Consider the following 22,460-nt stretch of genomic DNA (forward strand, 5'->3'; position numbering starts at 1 on the left):
GTAGTTCATAGTGATACAGGCCTTCTTTAAGAAACAAATATCTCAGGACTTCCCTGGTGGTGCAGTGGTTGGCAGTCTGCCTGCCAATGCAGGGGACGTGGGTTCGAGCCCTGGTCCGGGAAGATCCCACATGCCACAGAGCACCTAAGCCCGTGCGCCACAACTACAAAGTCTGTGCACTACAGCCCACGAGCCACAACTACTGAGCCCGTGTGCCACAACTACTGAAGGCTGCGTGCCTAGAGCCTGTGCTCCGCAACAAAGAGAAGCCACTGCAATGAGAAACCTGCGCACTGCAACGAAGAGTAGCCCCCGCTCGCCGCAACTAGAGAAAGCCCGCGTGCAGCAACAAAAACCCAGCATAGCCAAAACTAAATAAATACATTTTTTAAAAAAAGCAAAAAATATCTCAAATAAACAACCTAACACACTACCTAAAAAAATTAGAAAAAGAACAAACAAAACCTAAAGGAAAAGATAATAAAGCAAAGGAAAGATAATAAAGATCAGAAACGAAATAAATATAAGAGAGATTAAAAAACAAACAAGAAAAATCAATAAAACCAACAGCTGTTTCTTTGAAAGGGTAAACAAAATTGACAAACCTTTGGCCAGGCTCACCAAAAAGAAAAGAGAGAAGACCCAAATAAACAAAATAAGAAATGAAAGAAGAGAAATCACAACAGATACCACAGAAATACAAAAAACCATGAGTGAAAACTATGAACAATTATATGCCAACAAATCTGACAAAACCTCCAAGAAATGGACAACTTTCTAGAAACATATAACCCATCAAAACTGAATCACAAAGAAAGAGACAACTTAAACAGACCAATCACTAGAAAAGAAATCAAACCTGTTAAAAAAAAAAAAAAAAACAGCAAACAAAACAAAACCTGCCTAAAATAAAATTCCAGGACCATATGGCTTCACAGGCAAATTCTACCAAATATACAAAGAAGAACTTATACTGATCTTTCTCAAATTCTTCCAAAAAACTGAAGAGGAAGGAACACTCCCAAAGACATTCTATGAAGACACTGTCACCCTGATACCAAAAGCAGACAAAGACACCACCAGAAAAGATAACTATAGGCCAATACCTTTGATGAATATAGATGCAAAAATTCTCAACGAATTATTAGCAAACCGAATCCAACAACACATTAAAAAAGTCATACACCACAACCAAGTTGGATTCATCCCAGGATCACCAGGATGGTTCAACGTATTCAACTCAATCTACATGATATACCACATCAACAAAAGAAAGGACAAACACTACATGATCATCTTAATAGATGCATAAAAAGCATATGATGAAATTCAACACCCATGCATGATAAAAGCCCTTACAAAATTGGGTATAGAGGGAACGTATCTCAACATAATAAAAGCTATTTACGACAAACCCACAGCCAACATAATACTCAATGGTGAAAAGCCAAAAGCCTTCCTGCTAAAATCTGGAACGAGACAAGGGTGACCACTCTCACCACTTCTCAACATAGCATTGGAAATCCTAGCCACAGCAATCAGACAAGAAATAGAAATAAAAGGTATTCAACTGGGTAGGGCAGAGGTAAAATTATCATTATACACAGATGACATGATAATATATATAGAAAACCCTCAAGACTCCACACAAAAACTACTAGAACTCTAGAGCCCACAAGCCACAGCTACTGAGCCTGCAGGCCACAACTACTGAGCCCGCATGCCTAGAGCCCGTGCTCTGCAAAAAGAGAAGCCACCACAATGAGAAGCCCACGCACCACAAAGAAGAGCAGCCCTTGCTTGCCACAACTAGAGAAAGACCGTGTGCAGCAACAAAGACCCAACACAGCCATAAATTAATTAACTATTTATTTTTTAAAAGATGATTCAAGGAAATGGAAAGATATCCCATGCTCTTGGATTGGAAGAATATTGTTTAAATGGCCATACTACCCAAAGCAATCTATAGGTATAATGCAATACCTATGAAATTACCCATGACATTTTGCACAGAAATAGAACAAATAATAATAAAATTTATATGGAACCATAAAAGACCCAGAATTGTCAAAGCAATCCTGAGGAAAAAGAGCAAAGCTGGAGACATAACCCTCCCAGACTTCAGACAATATTACCAAGTTACAGTAATCAAAACAGCATGATATTGGCACAAAAACAGGCATATAGATCAATGGAACAGAAGAGAGAGCCCAGAAATAAGCCCACACACCTACGGCCAATTAATCTTCAACAAAGCAGGCAAGAATATACAATGGAGAAAAGACAGTCTCTTCAGCAAGTGGTGTTGGAAAAGCTGCACAGCTGCATTTTAAATCAGTGAAGTTAGAATACACCCTCTCACCATAAACAAAAATAAACTCAAAATTACTTAAAGACCTAAATATAAGACAAGACACCATAAAACTCCTAGAAGAGAACATAGGCAAAACATTCTCTGACATAAATCATACCAATGTTTTCTTAGGTCAGGCTCCCAGGGCAATAGAAATAAAAGCCAAAATAAACAAATGGGACCTAATCAAACTTAAAAGCTTTTGCACAGCAAAGGAAACCATAAACAAAACAGAAAGACAACCTACAGACTGGGAGAAAATATTTGCAAATGATATGACTAACAAGGGCTTAATTTCCAAAATATACAAATGGCTCATACAACTCAACAACAACAAAAAACAAACAACCCAATTCATAAATGGGCAGAAGACGTAAATGGACGTTTCTCCAAAGAAGACATACAGATGGCCAAGAGGCACAGGAAGAGATGCTCAAGATCGCTAATTATTAAACAAATGCAAATCCAAACTACAATGAGGTACCACCTCACACCAGTCAGAATGGCCATCATCAGAAAATCTACAATCAATAAATGCTGGAGAGGGTGCGGAGAAAAGGGAACCCTCTTGCACTGTTCATGGGAATGTAAATTGTACAGCCACTGTGGAGAACAGTATGGAGGACCCTTAAAAAAACTAAAAATGCAACTACCATATGACCCAGCGATCCCACTACTAGGCATACACGCTGAGAAAACCATAATTCAAAAAGACACATGTACCCCAGTGTTCATTGCAGCACTATTTACAATAGCCAGGACATGGAAACAACCTAAATGTCCATGGACAGATGAATGGATAAAGGAGATGTGGCAGATATATATAATGGAATATTACTCAGCCATAAAAAAGAATGAAATAATGCCATTCGCAGCAACATGGAGGGACCTAGAGATTATCATACTAAGAAAGGTAAGTCAGAAAGAGAAAGACAAATACCATACGATATCACTTATATGTGGAATCTAAACTATGACACATATCTACGAAACAAAAACAGACTCACAGACATAGAAAACAGACTTGTGGTTTCCAAGGGGGAGGGAGGGGAGGGGAGGAAAGGATTGGGAGTTTGGGATTAGCAGAGGCAAACTAGTATATATATAGGATGGATAAACAACAAGGTCCTATTGTATGGCACAGGGAACTATATTTAATATCCTGTGACAAACCATAATGGAAAAGAACAATAATATAGGGACTTCCCTGGTGATCCAGTGATTAAGAATCCATCTTGCAATGCAGGTGACTCTGGTTCAATCCCTTGTCAGGGAACTAAGAACCCACATGCCGTGGGGCAACTAAGCCCACGTGCCACAACTACTGAGCCCATGTGCCACAACTAGAGAGAAGCCCGCACACTGCAATGAAAGATCCTGTGTGCTGCAACTAAGACCTGATGCAGCCAAAAATAAATAAATATTTTTTTAAAGAGTAAGAATGTATATATTCATATATATATATATATATATATATATATATAAAACTGAGTCACTTTGCTGTACAGCAGAAATTGACACAACATTGTAAATCAACTATACTTCAATAAAATTTTTTTTTAAAAAAAGGAAAGAAAACCAAACTAAATCAAAAAGAAGCAGAAGAAAGAAATAAAAGACTTGGATGAAGATAAATGAAATAGAGATTAGATAACAGAGAAAACCCATAAAACTAAAAGTTGGCTCTTTGAAAATAACAAAAAGTGAACAAACCATTAGCTAGACTGACCAAGAAAAAAGGAGAAGAATCAAATGGCTAACAGCAGAAATGAAAGTGGGGACGTCACTACTGACCCTGCAGAAATAAGGATTATAAGGAAATACTATGAGCGACTGCCCACGATTAAATAATCTAAATAGTCCTCCAAAGTTGGAAGACCCACATTTGCTGGTTTCAAAAGTTCAGTACAAGCCTACAGTAATGGAGATGGCGTGGTACCACTCTATAAGGCCAAGGTCTAAGGACTGAGACAGGGCACTTGCCTTGAAGCTTCATCTCGGAGCACAGCTGAGCAGCCAGCGCCTGCACCCTGGACAGGGAGCCCGGGGCTTGCTTCTGAGTCCAGCCTCTCAGCTCCTGTCTGTAGCTTAGCACGTGTGCCACAGAGCCAACCAGGTCCTCTGTAAACTTGAAGACCGCAATTTTACCATTAATCGCATTTCCGTTGTGACCTATGACCTACATCATATCAACGTGGGGAAGGGTGTCTCATCTCCTTAAGGCCAACTGTGATGGACCACAATCTGGAACAGATCATGTAACTTGGGTAGTTACTCATTTTTCTAACGACACCTTTGGCTGGTCTAGATTGCCAGTGCCTTTTTGTCCGGGAGTTCTGTCCTTAACCAGCGACACGGTCTAGGTACCCGCCCCCCGGGGTGGACTTGTGCACAATGCCGCCATCAGCTGCTTAATCGTCCTAGGTCCCCCACCAAAGGATACCAAGGCTGCTTGGGATGGCTGCAAAGGGCCTGGTGGCCTCTTACCTTTTTGACCTCTCTTGCTTTCACGGGACCTTCTGTGGCAGAAATCATTTTCAGGATCACGAGACTCTTCTCCTCAGCATTTCCTTTCAAAAGGTAGGACATGGACACTGTGAACTGCTCCTGGGAGATGCGCTCACTGGGCCCCTTGGTCTTCCCAGTCACGTCCACCCTCCGCATGCCCTCAAACAGTCTGGTGACCATCTCTGGGGGAAGAGCTTCCCCCACATGGCTCTGCGGGGATAGGTAGGTGAAAAGGTCAGACAGGGTGCCAGTCAAATGAGGCAGGATGATGGAAATATAGCTAAGGGAGAAAGACCAACCACTGCTAGCAGCACATAACCTTCCTAGATCCCCAAATGCACCATCTCTCCCCACCAAACGGCATCATGACACCCCAGGACCCACACACCTAACGCGTCCTGGCTCGTGGCTCATCTTGGCCGTCAGACTCTTCCATCATCTGTTCCCATCCTGCGCTCCAGACTTCCCAGTCTCCCCAGACTGGCTGTGTCATTCCTGCCTCTGGCCATCGTCTGCTCTTCACTCTGCTTACAACATCTCCTCAATTCTAGATTCTAGTAGCTGTCATTTGCATGTCTAAATTTATTTCCATATGGAACATACGGTCTGTGTAGTGCTAAATTGGCATGCTCTATACTATGGACTTCCAAATATATTAGCTAGCTTTATCAATCCGAGTTCTTTGTGCTCAGTATGCACTGGAAAGGGGGGGGGGAGGATAAATTGGGAGATTGGGAGTGACATATACATACTACCATATATAAAATAGATAACGAATAAGGTCCTACTGTATGGCACAGGGAACTACTCAAAATTCTGTAATGACCTACATGGGAATAGAAGCTAAAAAAGAGTAGATATATGTATAACTGATTCACTTTGCTGTATAGCAGAAACTAACACAACACTGTAAATCAACTACACTCCAACAAAAATTTTTTTAAATTTAAAAAATCTAGTTCTTGGGACTTCCCTGGTGGTCCAGTGGTTAAGACTCCACACTGCCAGTGCAGGGGGCATGGGTTCAATCTCTGGTCAGGGAACTAAGATCCTACATGCCACGCAGAATGGCCAAAAGATTTTTTTTTTAAATCTAGTTCTTAATTGTCTTGCCAGTAACATTCTGTAAATATTCTTTCTCTTTGACTCCAACATCAAATCTGATTTGGTCCAGGGATCATAAATACAGGGGAAGAGAAAGCAAACCATGAACTAAATCAGTGGGTTCTGAAAACGGAACTCTCCTGTAACAACTTCCCGTGTCTACACGGTCTGTGAAAACATCAATATTCTGCATTTCTTGTAAAGCAGTTTCCCACCCTCATTGCTCAAAAAGAGTATTCCTATTTCTGTCGGTGTTTCCAAAGTTCTACTGGAAAAGAAACCTCTAATTCGTTCCCAAAGGAACTTTTATTTGGTTGCCAAGGTTTTCTGACCAACTTTTCACCCTATTTATCTTTTTTTTTTTTTTTTTTTTTTTGCTGCATTGGGTCTTCGTTGCTGCGCACAGGCTTTCTGTAGTTGCGGTCAGCGGGGGCTACTCTTCGTTGCAGTGCGTGGGCTTTTCACTGCAGTGGCTTCTCTTGTGGGGCACAGGCTCTAGGCATGCAGGCTTCAGTAGTTGTGGTGTGCAGGCTCAGTAGTTGTGGCTCCCGAGCTGTAGAACGCAGGCTCAGTAGTTGTGGCGCACGGGCTTAGCTGCTCTGCGGCATGTGGGATCTTCCCGGACCAGGGCTCAAACCTGTGTCCCCTGAACTGGCAGGAGGATTCTTAACCACTGTACCACCAGAGAAGCCCCACCCTATTTATCTTGATAAACACCTGTGAACGTTGTCACCAACTCAGCAGTTAAGTCCCTAAGTGGCCTGTCTTGTTCTGTCTGCTCCAGCTTAGTGGGCGACCCAGCAGACTGGGGTGCTTTTGGTCTAGTGGAGATACACATGATACACACACACACACACACACACACACACACACGCTGTAACCCCAATAACCTCCCTGGCCAGTTTCCTCAACTATAACGTGAGTATGTTGGGGGGATCCCCAATGCCATCCGCTCCTGTTCTGCATGTCCTAAAAGAGGAGGCTCTCCTCAGAAAACTAAAAATAGAGCTACCATATGACCCCACACTCCTACTTCTGGGCATACATCCAGACAAAACTATAACTCAAAAAGATACCTGCACCCCTATGTTCACAGCAGCACTACTGACAATGGCCAACACATGGAAACAACCTAAGTGTCCAACGACAGAGGAATGGATAAAGAAGATGTGGTACATATACACAATGGAATACTACTCAGCCATAAAAAAGAATGAAATAATGCCATTTGCAGCAACATGGATGGACCTAGAGATTATCATACTAAGTGAAGTAAGTCAGACAGAGAAAGACAAATACTATACGATGTCACTTATATGTGGAATCTAAAATATGGCACAGAAGAACCTATCTACAAAACAGAAACAGACTCACAGACATAAGAGGTCATACTTGTGGTTGCCAAGGGCGAGGGGGAGTCAGGGAGGGATGGAGTGGGAGTTTGAGGTTAGCAGATGTGAACTATTATACATAGGATGGATAAACAACAAGGTCCCACTATATAGTACATGGAACTATATTCAATATCCTGGGAGAAACCATAATGGAAAAGAATATAAAAAAGAATGTATATATGTGTATAGCTGAGTCACTTTGCCGTACAGCAGAAATTAACGCTACGTTGTAAATCAACTATAGTACGATAAAAAACTAAATTTAAAAGAGGAGGCTCTGGGGCTTCCCTGGTGGCGCAGTGGTTGAGAGTCCGCCTGCCGATGCAGGGGACGTGGGTTCGTGCCCCCGTCCGGGAGGATCCCACATGCCGCAGAGCGGCTGGGCCCGTGAGCCATGGCCGCTGAGCCTGCGCGTCCGGAGCCTGCGCTCCGCAACGGGAGAGGCCACAACGGTGAGAGGCCCGCGTACAGCATAAAAAGAAAAAAAAAAAAAAAAAAAAAGAGGAGGCTCTGAAATGTCTTCACACATTGCACCGCCTCCCCACCGCCCAGGGGGATGGGCTGATGAGGTCTCTTCCCTGTTGTCTCGCTCTGTCTGAGCACCCAAACCACCCAAACGCGTGGCTAAGAGCCCCATGGAACGGGGCCAAAAGATGGGTAAATGGGCAGTTCTCACTCGTTGTCAGGTGAACCTTGACTCTGAAACTTCGTTATTTTGTTAGGAAAACCACAAAACTGCCAGGACGTCAAACGCTTACGAATCCTAAAGGCCAAGGTGGACTTGAAACTTTGCAGTTATTGGACCCACAAATACAGCTAAGGGCAGCCTATCACTCGTCTGGAGGGAAACCGGGGACAGTGGTTCTTCAAGAGACAGGAAGAGGCCAGCCCCTCTAGTCGACCTCAAGTGGGAAAAGTCCCCAAACACTGTGATACGAAGGCTAAGCAGAGCAGCTGCAACACTGACCATGGAACCCACAAAGCTGAAGGTAGGTACTATCTGTCCCTTTCTAGAAAACACATCCCTCCGTGTTCCCACGCCTGTCTTATGGGAACAGACAGCCAATGCTGGCCTGATCCCTCGCCAAACTCAACATGAACTTCTGACTGTTACTCTTGCCTTCAGTGCCTGCAGAGAGAAGGATCTGGGCGAGGTACTGGAGCGGAGTTCCGCTGACGACAGAGCACCAAACAATCTGTCGATCTCGGCCTGCTCGGCAGGAAGAAACCGCGGGGAGAGACTCTGCCCCGAGAGGCTCTTGCTATTCCCCATCTGTCCTGGTAGCTGGCAGGAGTCTCTGCAGAAGGAAAGTTCACACCCGGTTAGCAGGGAAATCAAGAGGTAATCATCACAGGAAATAAACATCCATCATTACATGGTCAAGGTAATCAATACTGACCTCCTTGCAAAATGCAGCTACAACACGTCAGAGCTATGTAATGTTGTTTCAGTGTGGTAGAAACTAATGGTCGACACAAATAAAGTGGGAAAACCCAATTCTAATTCTTCTGACTGCCTGAGGCCTGTTCATAATTGCCAACCAAAAGTCGATTTCTTTATTCGAAAACAGTTTCTAAGCTAATGTAACTAAAATGTAGAAAAATCAGGATTTCAATCTAAATATTCATTTTTTTAAAGTCTGAGTTGAAAAAATAATCTATAAGGCTGGATGATCACACATATTTTAAAAAAATCAACACCCTGCAGATATCACCTACAGAGCAGACGTGCTATTAGACATGTTTTTCCCTTTGTGATCCTGGCTCCACCTGGCTGGCTGTATGGTCTTGGGCAAGCGACCAAAACTCTCTGTGCCCCAGTTTCCTCATTTGTAAAATGGGAATAATCACAGCCCAACCTCAGACGGCTGTGATCACGGTTGGCCAAAGCTGTGAGATCAGGACTTCCCTGGTGGCACACTGGTTAAGAATCAGCCAGCCAATGCAGGGGACACAGGTTCGAGCCCTGGTACGGGAAGATCCCACATGCCGCCGAGCAACTAACACCATGCGCCACAACTACTGAGCCCCCATGCCACAACTACTGAATCCCGTGCACCTAGAGCCCATGCCCCACAAGAGAAGCCACCACAATGAGAAGCCCGCACACCACAACAAACAGTAGCCCCCACTCGCTGCTACTGGAGAAAGCCCGCATGCAGCAACGAAGATCCAATGCAGCCAAAAATAAATAAATAAAATTAATTTATTAAAAAATAAATAAGTAGGGCTTCCCTGGTGGCGCAGTGGTTGAGAGTCCGCCTGGAGTCCGCCTGCCGATGCAGGGGACGCGGGTTCGTGCCCCGGTCCGTGAGGATCCCACATGCCGCGGAGCGGCTGGGCCCGTGAGCCATGGCCGCGGAGCGTGCGCGTCCGGAGCCTGTGCTCCACAACGGGAGAGGCCACAACAGTGAGAGGCCTGCGTACCGCCAAAAATAAATAAATAAATAAATAAATAAAATAAGTAAATAACATACAAAGGAATTCCCATAACGTTATCAGCTGATTTTTCAGCCGAAACTCTGCAGGCCAGAAGGGAGTGGCAGGATATACTTAAAGTGATGAAAGAGAAAAACCTACAACCAAGATTACCCAGCAAGGATCTCATTCAGATTCACGGGAGAAATCGAAAGCTTTTCAGACAAGCAAAAGCTAAGAGAATTCAGCACCACCGAACCAGCTTTACCACAAATGCTAAAGAAACTTCTCTAGGAGGGAAACACAAGAGAAGAAAAGAGCTACAAAAACAATCCCAAAACGATTAAGAAAATGGTCACAGGAACATACATATCAATAACAACCTTGAGTGTAAATGAATTAAATGCCCCAACCAAAAGATACAGACTGGCTGAATGGATACAGAAACAAGACCCAAATATATGCTGTCTACAAGAGACCCACTTTAGACTTAGCGACACATACAGACTGAAGATGAAGGGATGGAAAAAGGATATTCCTTGCAAATGGAAATCAAAAGAAAGCTGGAGAAGCAACGCTCATATCCAATAAAATAGACTTTAACATAAAGACTGTTACAAGAGACAAGGAAGGACACTACATAATGATCAAAGGATCAATCCAAGAAGAAGATGTAACAACTATAAATGTTTATGCACCCAACACAGGAGCACCTCAATACATAAGGCAAATGCTAACAACCATGAAAGCAGAAATCAACAGTAACACAATAATAGTGGGGGACTTTAACACGCCACTTACACCAATGGACAGATCATCCAAACAGAAAATAAATACGGAAATACAAGCTTTAAATGACACAATAGACCAGTTAGATTTAACTGATATTTATAGAACATTCTACCCAAAAGTGGCAGATTACACTTTCTTCTCAAGTGCACATGGAACATTCTCCAGGATAGATCACATCTTGGGTCACAAATCAAGCCTCAGAAAATTTAAGAAAATTGAAATCGTATCAAGCATCTTTCCTGACCACAACATTATGAGATTGGAAATCAATTACAGGAAAAAAACTGTAAAAAACACAAATACATGGAGACTAAACAGTGTGCTAAATAACCAAGAGATCACTGAAGAAATCAAAGAAGAAATTAAAAAAACATAGAAACAAATGACAAGGAAAACATGACGACCCATAACCTATGGGACACAGCAAAACCAGTTCAGGGAAGTCTACAGCAATTCAATCTCACCTCAAGAAACAAGAAAAATCTCAAGTAAACAATCTAACCCTAAACATAAAACTAGAGAAAGAAGAACAAAGAAAACCCAAAGTCAGTAGAAGGAAAGAAATCATAAAAATCAGAGGAGAAATAAATGAAATAGAAACAAACAAAAGAGCAAAGATCAATAAAACTAAAAGCTGGTTCTTTGAGAAGGTAAACAAAATTGATAAACCCTTAGCCAGACTCATCAAGGAAAAAAGGGAGAGGATGCAAATCAATAAAATTAGAAATGAAAAAGGAGAAATCACAACTGACACTGCAGAAATACAAAGGATTATAAGAGATTACTACAAAGAACTATATGCCAATAAAATGGACAACCACGAAGAAATGGACAAATTCTTGGAAAGGTACAATTTTCCAAGACTGAACCAGGAAGAATTAGAAAATATATCTTAAAAAATATAACTATTTTTGATAAAAAATATATCTATCACAAGAAATGAAATTTTAACTGTAATTAAAAATCTTCCACCAAACAAAGGTCCAGGACCACATGGCTTCAGAGGCAAATTCTATCAAACATTTAGAGTAGAGCTAACACCTAATCATTCTCAAACTCTTCCAAAAAATTGCAGAGGGAGAAACACTCCCAAATTCATTCTATGAAGCCACCTTCACCCTGATACCAAAACTAGGAAAAGATATCACAAAAAAAGAAAATTACAGACCAATATCACCGATGAATATAGATGCAAAAATCCTGAACAAAATACGAGCAAACAGAATCCAACAGCACATTAAAAGGATCACAAACTATGATTAAGTGGGATTTATCCCAGAGATGCAAAGATTCTTCAGTATACGCAAATCAATCAACGTGATACACCACATTAACAAATTAAGGAATAAAAACCATACGATAATCTCAACAGATGCAGAAAAGGTTTTTGACAAAATTCAACGCCCATTTACGATAAAAACTCTCCAGAAAATGGGCAAAGAGGGAACCTACCTCAACATAATAAAGGCCATATATGACAGACCCACAGCAAGCATCATACTCAATGATGAAAAACTGAAAGCATTTCCTCTAAGATCAGGGACAAGACAAGGATGTCCATCTCGCCACTCTTATTCAACATATTTTGGAAGTCCTAGCCACGGCAATCAGAGAAGAAAAAGAAATAAAAGGAATACAAATTGGAAAAGAAGAAGTAAAACTGTCACTGTTTGCAGATGACATGATACTATACACAGAAAAACCTAAAGATGCCACCAGAAAACTACTAGAAATAATCAATGAATTTGGTAAGGTTGCAAGATACAAAATTAATGCACAGAAATCTCTGGCATTCCTATACATCAACAACGAAAAATCAGAAAGAGAAATTAAGGAAACAATCCCATTTACCATCTCAACAGAAAGAATAAAATACCTCGGAATAAACCTGCCTAAAGAGGCAAAAGATTTGTACTCAGAAAACTATAAAACACTGACGAAAGAAATCAAAGATGACATAAACAGATGGAGAGATATACCATGTTCTTGGATTGAAAGAATCAATATTGTGAAAATGACTATACTACCCAAAGCAATCTACAGATTCAGTGCAATCCCTATCAAACTACCAATGGCATTCTTCACAGAATTAGAATGCCACTACAATTCGTATGGAAACACAAAAGACCCCGAATAGCCAAAGCAATATTGAGAAAGAAAAACAGAGTTGGAAGGATCAGGCTCCCCGACTTCAACCTATACCACAAAGCTACAGTAATCAAGACAGTACGGTACTGGCACAAAAACAGCAATATAGATCAATGGTACAGGACAGAATGCCCAGAGATAAACCCACGCACATATGGGCACCTAATTTACAACAAAGGAGGCAAGAACATACAATGGAGAAAAGACAGCCTCTTCAATAAGTGGTGCAGGGAAAATTGGACAGCTACATGTCAAAGAATGAAATACACTCCCTACCACCATACACAAAAATAAACTCCAAATGGATTAAAGACCTAAATGTAAGGCCAGACATTATAAAACTCTTAGAGGGAAACATAGGAAAAACACTCTTTGACATAAACCACAGCAAGATCATTTTTGACCCACCTCCTAGAGAAATGGAAATAAAAACAAAAATAAACAAATGGGACTTAATTAAACTTAAAAGCTTTTACACAGCAAAGGAAACAGTACACAAGACAAAAAGACAACCCTCAGAATGGGAGAAAATATTTGCAAATGAAACAACAGACAAAGGATTAATCTCCAAATATACAAACAGCTCATGGAGCTCAATATCAAAAAAACAAACAATCCAATTAAAAAATGGACAGAAGACCTAAATAGACATTTCACCAAGGAAGGCATACAGATGGCCAAGAGGCACATGAAAAGATGCTCAACATCACTAATTATTAGAGAAATGCAAATCAAGACTACAATGAGGTATCAACTCACGCCGGTCAGAATGGCTATTAACAAAAAATTTAGAAACAATAAATGCTGGAAAAGGTTTGGTGAAAACGGAACCCTCCTGCACTGTCGGTGGGAATGTAAATTGATACAACCACTATGGAGAACAGTATGGAGGTTCCTTAAAAAACTAAAAATCGTATTACCATATGACCCAGCAATCCCACTACTGGGCATATATCCTGAGAAAACCATGATTCAAAAAGAGACATGTATCACAGTGTTCACTGCAGCAGTATTTGCAATAGCCAGGACATGGAAGCAACCTAGGTGTCCATCGACAGATGAATGGATAAAGAAGATGTGGCACATATAACCAATGGAATATTACTCAGCCATAAAAAGAAACGAAATTGAGATATTTGTAGTGAGGTAGATGGACCGAAAGTCTGTCATAGAGTGAAGTAAGTCAGAAAGAGAAAAACAAATACTGTATTCTAACGCATATATATGGAACCTAAAAAAAAAAAAAAAATGGTACTGATGAACCTAGTTGCATGGCAGGAATAAAGAGGTAGACATAGAGAATGGACTTGAGGACACAGAGTGGGAGAGGGAAGCTGGGGCAAAGTTAGAGTAGCATTGACATATATACACTACCAAATGTAAAATAGTTAGCTAGTGGGAAGCAGCAGCATAGCACAGGGAGATCAGCTCGGTGCTCTGTGATGACCTAGAGGGGTGGGATAGGCAGGGTGGGAGGGAGGCTCCAGAGGGAGGGGATATAGGGACATATGTATGCATACGGCTGATTCACTTTGGTGTACAACAGAAACTGTACTGTAAAGCGATTATTCCCCCAAAAAGATCTATTTATAAAAACAAAAGATAAAAAAAAATAAACTCCAGGTACCAAAAAAAAAAAAAAAAGTGAACAATTCAGTGGCATTTGGGACATACAGAACATTGTGAGACCACCACCTTTATCTAGTTCTAAAACATTTCCATCACCCCAAAAGACAGCCCACACCCATTAGCGGTTATTCCCCATCCCCGATCCCTCAGCCCCTGGCAACCACTAATGCGCTTTCTCTGTGGATTTGCCTATTTCGAACATTTCATGTAAATGAAATCATCCAGTACATGCTTTGGGGTCTGGCTTTTTCCACTCAGCGTAATGTTTTAAAATTTCATCTGCATGGTAGCACGATGGGTACTTCATTCCTTTTTATGGGTGAATAATAATTACGGTATATGGAGATACCGTCTTTGGTTTATCCATTCGTCTGCTGATGGACATTTGGGGCTGTTTCTATCCTTTGGGTGTTGTGAACGTATGTGTACATGTACTTGTCCGAGTCCCTGCTTTCAAATTTGGGGGCGGCAGGTACTATACCTAGGAATGGAATTGCTGGGTTGTATCATCTGATGTTCACTTTTTGAGGAATTGCCAAACTATTTTCTGTTTTACATTCCCAGCAGGAAAGCATGAGGGTTCCAATTTCTCCATATCCTCTCTGACATTCTTGCTATTTTTCCATCTTTTTAATCCAGCCATTCTGGCAGGGGTGCCCGTCTGCCCCAAACAGGAAGCCTCCAGCAGAGGGCTCCTTGGACAGGAGCTGTAGCGCGCTTGCAAAGGCTGCTGGACACGGGTGCTTGTGCAGCCCAGTTTGGGGCTATCACTCACGGGCCACCTGATCTAACTGGTTCCAATTCTCAAGTTTTTCAGCAGCCTAAGAGCCAAGAAGGAAAACTTCCGGCCCTGGCCTCAAGGTCCAGCCTGCGTGAGGCTTTCTTCATGTCTAAGATACAGCGAGTGGCACCACCTGGTGCCTGGTCCCCTCCAGGGGGCACAGCCCAAGCAGCCATGCCAAGGCAGACCTGTCTTGTTTGTCAACTTTTCTAAGAGCCCCAAGAAACAACCTGATCACGTAGGACTGGATGAGGAGACGAGCCATCATCATTTGATTTTTAACTACCTGCCACTCCCGGAAGACCGTAGGAAAGAGTGCCAAGCTAAGGCAGAAAGAAGGTACGAACATCACTGACGCTGCAGTTAATTTAATATATTCTGCCAACTGCAAAGCCGTGCTCTTAGTATTAAGTGTCTGAAAGCCACGCCTAAGAGAAATCACAATGGAAAATAGGTCGGTGCCCCCTGGCTAACGACAAACAGGAGTACGCGTGTGGTCAGAGCTGCATTTCCAACCCAAGGCAGCGAGGAAGCATGGGGTCTCGGTGAGAGTGTGAAAGGGGATGCTTTCTTGGAAGGCTCAAAGAAGGGGTTGGTGCCATTCAGTGACTGGGTAGCTTAATCCTTTTCATTGAGGATGCAGGAGGAACAGAGAAGGGCTAGGGTGATAATTAAGAAGGATGCTGTACTGTTCTGTGGACCAGAAAGCAGGCTGCAGGTTATCCTGGGGCCCCGCACAGTGCCCTGATCTGTCTGCACAGCGTGATTGTGCTTTCACTTGGTTCCACCCCCGCTTTACTTCCATTAGCGATAAATCACGATAGCTTTAGTCAAAAGTATTTTTAGAGTCATACCCTTCCAACCAGGGAAATTCAAGATCCTCTCAAAATCTGTGTTAATTTGTCAAGTCACCGAAAGATCTGTCACACAACTCTCCCTGCGTCCCTACCTTGTTATCCTGCTGAAATCCTGGAAATGGTAAATGAATTAAAATGTACCCTAGTGAAATCTATTTCGTTCTCAGGGTCTTCCTAGCAAAGATCACCACGTTTCTTCACTTCAGCTAGAAAACCTTAAGCTTTGTGACATGAGAAGGCCCCTGACTCACCTAAACTCTGGAAGAGATGACGGCCTTTTGAACACCTGGGGGGAAAGGTTTTTGAGATGTCAGCACAGCTTCATATCAGAGCTGGACAATCCAGGCTCGCTGACAGCCGTGCCCACCCAGGTGGGCTCCCAAGGCCGACCTGGCGGATGCGTGTGGTCCCCTCGGTACGTCAGACACCAGTCTCTGTGGACAGTTCCCTTCTGCCCATTGTCTGGCTCAGAGGACCCTCATGTCCACCTCTGCACCCCTCATCATCTACTCAGCCTCAGGTTCCACGACTACCCAGCATTCCTGACTTTCCTAGAACCGACTGCTGACTTAACTGACGTGGACACAGGTCCCTCCTTACTCACTCTGCTTGCGCTGCACCCACACCGGCACGCCTGACTCACCCACCGTAGAATCTGAATGCCATTAAAGAGACTGCCGCACGGCCACCTGGCCAGCACCTGAGTCAGCCTGGTACACGCAGGCACGGGGACGTGCCGGTCCAACGGCTGTGTTGCTCCCCACCCACCCCTCGGGTGGACGGCCTGTTCTCTCACCACCTCGTGAGATCCCGTGTGCTAACTCCAGGAGGTCGGCCTTGCCTGGGTCCCTCACGTTCAGGCCCCATGGGACTCACTCCCAGACCCCAGGCACTCAGGGCCCCTTGGATCAGTGCCACTCACTCCACCACCCGTGACCAGTCCCCTGCCCACCTCTGTACCCCATGGCCCACCAGGCCTGGGCCACCAGGGAGAGCTGACAGCAAGGACAGGGGCTCCATCTAAATGCCGCACCTCAAACTCCCCACATCCTGGGAAAACATCCTTCCTTCTCAAAACCAAGGAATCGCTCTACCGGGGGATACCAGCCTCTTTTAGGGGGACACCAGCCTCTTTTAGGGGGACATCTGGGGCTAAAAGGCTGCCAACATGTAAATGCCTCCCCTCAGACATTCCCAGACGTTCCATGACTGAGCAATCAGTGCGACCAGGCGCAGCGCCACTGAGAGGTCATGGGGCCCGCCCCCTCCAGCATACTGGCCTTCCTGACATCAGCACAAGCGTCTAGTTCCTTCAACAGATAACTGTCTCCTAGGCCAGGCCCCGTCAGAGGGAGAGCAGACAGAAGCCTCAGAAGGGCCCAGGGCCTGCAGGAGCGTCCCGTCCAGCAAATGCTGCGGGGATCAGCAGGGATGGGGCGAGAGTGGAAAATGTTCCAAAGGACATGTTCTGGCTGGGTTTTCCAGCACCCACAGGTGGTTCACCCAGGAAGCAGGGACAGTGCACACAAAGGTGCAGGGTGAAACCGACATCGTCCAGGCGAGGTCTGGTGTGCGGAGGTGGCCAGAGGGGTCTACAGAGCAAGGTGGCCTCGTCTGCCTCCACCCAGCCACTCACTTCCAGCCCATCCCAGCCCCCTCCTCTGTCCCACCGGAAACAGGCTCCTCCACTGTTGTCTGGAAACAGCAGCCTGGCCTCCTCAGGGTCCAAATGCCTGCGAGAAAGGACCAGAGCTGGGCGAGGCGCCCACAGGGAGGACCGGAGGGCAGAAATGCACAGGAGAGGTGCGGCCCATTGGCATGCATGCGGTAGGCTCAGGGCGGCACCTGGAAGAGATGCCAGGGAAGGCCCAGAAGCAGGGCAGCTAGCAACACTGACTTTTCTTCTAGGAGGGAGAACTGCTACACCCTCAAGCAGGAGCCACAGGCCTGGAGTCAACAAAAGGTGGAAGGAAGGGCAGCCTCTCAGACCATGACCCAGACCCCTGGCCCACCATTCTCGGTGTCCGCAGGGCACTGGTAAGAGGACACATCTGTAGACAGCTCCAAGGACAGCCCGCTCCTGTTAAAGAGCTCCACACGGCGGGATGAAGTAATGGCAGTGGTACAGCGTCCCCAAGTTCATCCAGCCTGGACTCCATCGTTTTATCAGGCCTGAAATCTCTTTAATCAACTTTGGGGAGGAACTGAAGGCCTTTGATGCGTGCTTACTTCTCCCCAGATGCATATTCCTGAACTTTCTTTCACTCCCTGGCAATGGTTTTCTCACGGGACTGTCCTGGGTGCACCTCGATATGTGCCACAGGCTTTTTCTTCCGGGCAAGCTGTGCATAAAACAACCCAACGCTGGCCTGAGTCTCCTGCAGGTTTACGTATATCACGTTCTCTTTCAAGAGGACGCGCCTCAGTGTTCCTTTAAGATTGCTAACCCCAGTGGTTCTCAACTGGGGGCGGTTCTGTCTGCCGGGGGACAGCTGGCAATGATGTCTGGTTGTCACGACCAGGGAGAGGGGTGCTGCTGGCATCTAGAGGATTACAACCAGGGGTGCTGCTAAATACCCTACAACGCACAGGACAGCCCCCCCTGAACAAAGAAGTCCCTGGCCCCAAATGTCAGTAGGACTGAGGATGAGAAACTGGCTTCCAAAGATGCAGGGCCGTGGGGCAGAGCGGGAGGGTGGGCACTGAAGTGCGCTGGTATCCAGGTGGTGTAGGCAAAGATGCACAGATCCGAGTTCAAGCTCTGACACTGGTCAGTGTTACGACTGAGGGCAAGTTATGAAGCCTTTTCCAACCCTAGTAAAACAGGGAAAGTGTCACCAGCCCTGTAATGAGGGGGAAAGGATTAAATGAGGCAGCATCGGGCATTTATCAATAATTCGGCTTTCTGGAGGCCAGAGGAGGAGACACTTGAGCCCAAGGCAACAGAAGGTTTCTTGCCTTGGAACAAAACAGCCCAGCTTGGAAGGAACAAACTCCCCAGGGCTAGGGAGGGAGCCAGGAGCTGTTTTTCTGCAGAATGGGCCGCAGTTCCTGCTGGCATCCTAGCATGGCTCAGGCACCTCCTTTCACAGACTCTCTGAGGACTCCTGTCCTTGAGGGACACCCTGGACTCTCCACCTCCAAGGGGCCACTGTCCTGGGAGCAGCAATCTGACCCTCAGTACACCCCTTCTGCGAAGACTCCCAGCCCCTCATCTGCTTCAAGCTTTGTTTACAGCCCAGAGCCTTCTGCGAAGGGTCAGCTTGAGCCTGGGCCAGCCGCCAGCTGTGCAGAGTCCCTGCTAGCCAGAAGGTGACCTGTCCCGCTCCTGCCCTGTGCTGGCTTCCCTCCCTCCAGGGAGCCCCAGTGGCTCATCTGCAGGGTGTCAGCCTAGGAGCACTTTCTTCTCTCCTCTCTGCCCTGAATTTAGCCATCAGCTCCACTCTCCAGGGACAAAGTGAGTAGGCTGTGGTCATTAGAGAGACCGCCCCAGCCCGGCACACACTCCAGTACAGCCCCCTGCCTCGCCTCCTCCCGCCGATGCTCCCCAGTTCTTCCTGCATCTCTACAGCTCTCTCCCGCTTTCCCTTCTGACAGCGGGCCTCCACCCTGAGAACCCTCGGGCAAGAATCTGCCGGAACCCTCTGATCTCAACCACACGGCAAGCAGAATGTGAGGAGTGATTCTGTGCTCCAACACAAGGAGAGACTCTTCCTCCCTCGCAGCTGTCCCCCCACCACTCCCCACCCCGCCGCAGGTCAGAGAGGCACGGGCTTCCAGGGAGGGGCAGGGCCCAGGTCCACTCTGGCACCATTCGTTCCCAGGACAAGGGTCATCGCCCCCAACCCTAAGCTGGCCAGGCTGCTCCCTCCAGGCCTCCTGACCAACGACCTTCCCCCTCCCACACCCCCACCCTTCCGCCCACCGAAGCTCTCGCCCTCAGCCCCAGAGCCGACCCGACCTGCCTTTCCGGTTGCAGTCCACAGGTGTTCCTCTAGAGCGGCCCACCCCGTTGCCAGGCGACAGCGCTGACGGACGGCTATCTGCCCCAATCGCAGAAGCGGAAGTCTAGGGGCGGAGCCTTACAAAGAATTCAGCCAATGGATATGCACCTCATGGGGAGCGGGCCGGCGCAGAAGGGTGAGGGCGGGGCCGTGGGCGGGGCCGGATGCAGGAAGAAAGGAGGTGGGATTCCTGGGGCGCCGCCGTGGGAGGAGCTGGAAAAGACGCTGGAGGCGGAACTGGGAAAGAGAGTGGCTGAGGATTCATGGGAGGAGCCAGGAAGGAGCACCTGGGGAGGGAGGGGTTGTCTGGCCTCGGGTAAAGTAGCTGGGCCTTGGGAGCACGGGGTGTGACCGGGATGAGGACAGAGCTGGGAGAGGAGAGCGGGCCTAAGGGAGACCCAGCAAGAGACCAGAGAGGCAGGTAACCCAGCCGCGGGACCCTCCACTACTGAGGCCTCCATGGATTAAGACCCAGGCAACCCTCCTCTGGCACCCCTCTCCCTCCCCCAACTAATCTGGGTGCATCCTCGCATCCCAGGACCCGGGCTCCTGCCTACCCCCCACCCCCGCTTCTGACCCTCCGCAGCCCAGCCCCTCTCTCTTCCTGGGAGCCCTCACTTCTGTCTTGGTTCTCTGACCCCCAGTCCTTTCCAGTGGCATTTCAACGTGCTTAAGTCTGTCCAGTCTGGATAAATAAACTCACCTAGACCCTCAGGCCTTCTCCAGCTTCTCCCACCCCATCCCCAACCCCTCGACCCCAGCTTCACTCCAAAACGTCTCAGGACTGTTGTCCGGATTTATAAACCTTCCATTCGCTCCCCAAACCACTGAAACCTGGCCCCAGGGTTTGTCACTAAATCCATGGGGCACTTTCAGTCCTTACATGCAGGGGTTCACAGTCAGCATTCCTGCCTTATTAAAACTTTCCTTCCTGGGCATCTAGGTCACTCAGCCCTGGCTTTTCTCCCCTCCCTCCTTGGTAGTTTTCACGCTACGCATCCTCCCTGAGATTAATTCCTTCCTCCTGTCTTACTGGTGACTTCACTTCCCACCTGTGTGCTCTGCTGACCCCCAAACCTGCACGTCCAACTGGTGGTCTAGACTGCATTCTGACCCCTAACGCCCATCAGGTTGCATCTCAAACTCAGCCCAGCCAAACCCAAACTCTTCCCTCCAAAACTGCATCTCCTATTTACTTCCTTCCTTAGGGCCGTCCACCACCTTCCAGGCCCAAGTCAGAGAACTGGAACCATCGTGGATGCTTCCTCCTCCTTCTCTCCCCATGTTCCATTACTTACTAAATCTGTTTTACCTCCAAGATCTGGCCTGCATCCACCCACTTCCCTCCATGTCCCCAGGGCCCCCTGTCTGGGCCAGACCCCAATAACAGCCTCCTTGCCTCCTCCAACCCATCTCCCAGCCAGAACCAATGGAACAGTTAGCACAGAGATCTTCCTCCTGCCCCCAAGACTGAGAAAGCGCAGCACAGGACCAAGCAGAGAGACAGACACAGATGAAACCAGCTGTCCTCAAGTTCACGAGGAACAACATTTCTCAAGGACACTCAGCTGCAACTGGAAAGTGTCATAACCACCCCCTTTTCTGTGTGGTGACTGACTCAAAAAGAACTCTGAACTGTAAAATCATAGATGAGCAGAAACTTCGCCATTTGAAATTCTATCACTCAGAATGAAACTTCCTGCTCCCGCCTGAGAATGTAAGTCAACTTTGATGCAGAAGCAGCCTGGATTTCCAGCCCAGGTGCAGATCCATAGAAGTGGTTTCTGGACGTGATGGTCCACTGCCCTCCTAACTCTGTGGTTCCCAAGGGAACGGGAGCCGAGTCTACACTGCAGCCCAGGCCAGATGCTGGCCGCTTCCCACACAGCCCTGTTTGGCCCTGAGCCTGTTGAAACGCTGCTTCTCTTAAGTTTCACCCAAACCCCACCTTTCCACAAAGTGCTATGAAATCTGTCTTTGCCTTTGTCAGTTTGAGCTGCCCAGGGCTCCCGGTGCGCTGGGTGAACAGGCCTGATTTGTCAGACTACGGGTTGACCTTGGTGGTCTTGGGCCTGTGGGGCTAGGACAGCTGTAAGGTCCCAAGGGCAAGGGCAGTGCTGGTCATAGGTCCACAGGTAGTACTGAGCACCTGCTATACACATGCCAGGCCTGGTGATACAGCAGTGAGCATTACAGTCCTTGCCCTCAGTCTTCTAGTCCTTTATCATTCAGTTCCACCTGCTGAATGAGTGGGGCGGAGCATGATTAAATAGAGGGGAGGGGATGGTTGGGGGGTTTCTGGCTGCAGAGGAGAGGCTGGGGAAGATAAGAGGGAGAAAAACCAGGACCGTGAGAAGCTACGGCGGGAAAATAGATGGGATATTAAAAAATACACAGAGACTTCAAGGCTTAAAAAGAATTCAGAGCTGGAGAACAGTATGGAGGTTCCTTAAAAAACTAAAAATAGAGTTG

At 46.3% G+C, this 22,460-nt stretch overlaps 1 protein-coding gene across 7 annotated transcripts in view; it reads right to left on the bottom strand.

Moving 5' to 3' along the window:
* MEAK7 (MTOR associated protein, eak-7 homolog) overlaps positions 1 to 20,001 on the bottom strand; it is a 49,212-nt gene extending 29,211 nt beyond the window's left edge. For 3 of the 7 annotated variants that reach the window (XM_032612277.1, XM_032612280.1, XM_032612278.1), the window contains exons 1-4: positions 19,950 to 20,001; positions 8,480 to 8,657; positions 4,841 to 5,071; positions 4,337 to 4,481 (exon numbers count right to left, since the gene is read on the bottom strand). In XM_032612277.1, coding sequence (XP_032468168.1) covers positions 4,337 to 4,481; positions 4,841 to 5,071; positions 8,480 to 8,632 — 529 coding nt within the window. In that variant the 5' untranslated portion in view covers positions 8,633 to 8,657; positions 19,950 to 20,001. Of the gene's footprint in view, positions 1 to 4,336; positions 4,482 to 4,840; positions 5,072 to 8,479; positions 9,779 to 16,235; positions 16,259 to 19,945 lie in introns of those variants that run through there. The other 4 variants (XM_032612281.1, XM_032612274.1, XM_032612276.1 and 1 more) reach the window with 4 other exon arrangements.
* Positions 20,002 to 22,460: the final 2,459 nt, after the last annotated feature.

The sequence above is a fragment of the Phocoena sinus genome, chromosome 19, assembly GCF_008692025.1.
Source record: "Phocoena sinus isolate mPhoSin1 chromosome 19, mPhoSin1.pri, whole genome shotgun sequence".
Classification (NCBI taxonomy): Eukaryota; Metazoa; Chordata; class Mammalia; order Artiodactyla; family Phocoenidae; genus Phocoena; species Phocoena sinus.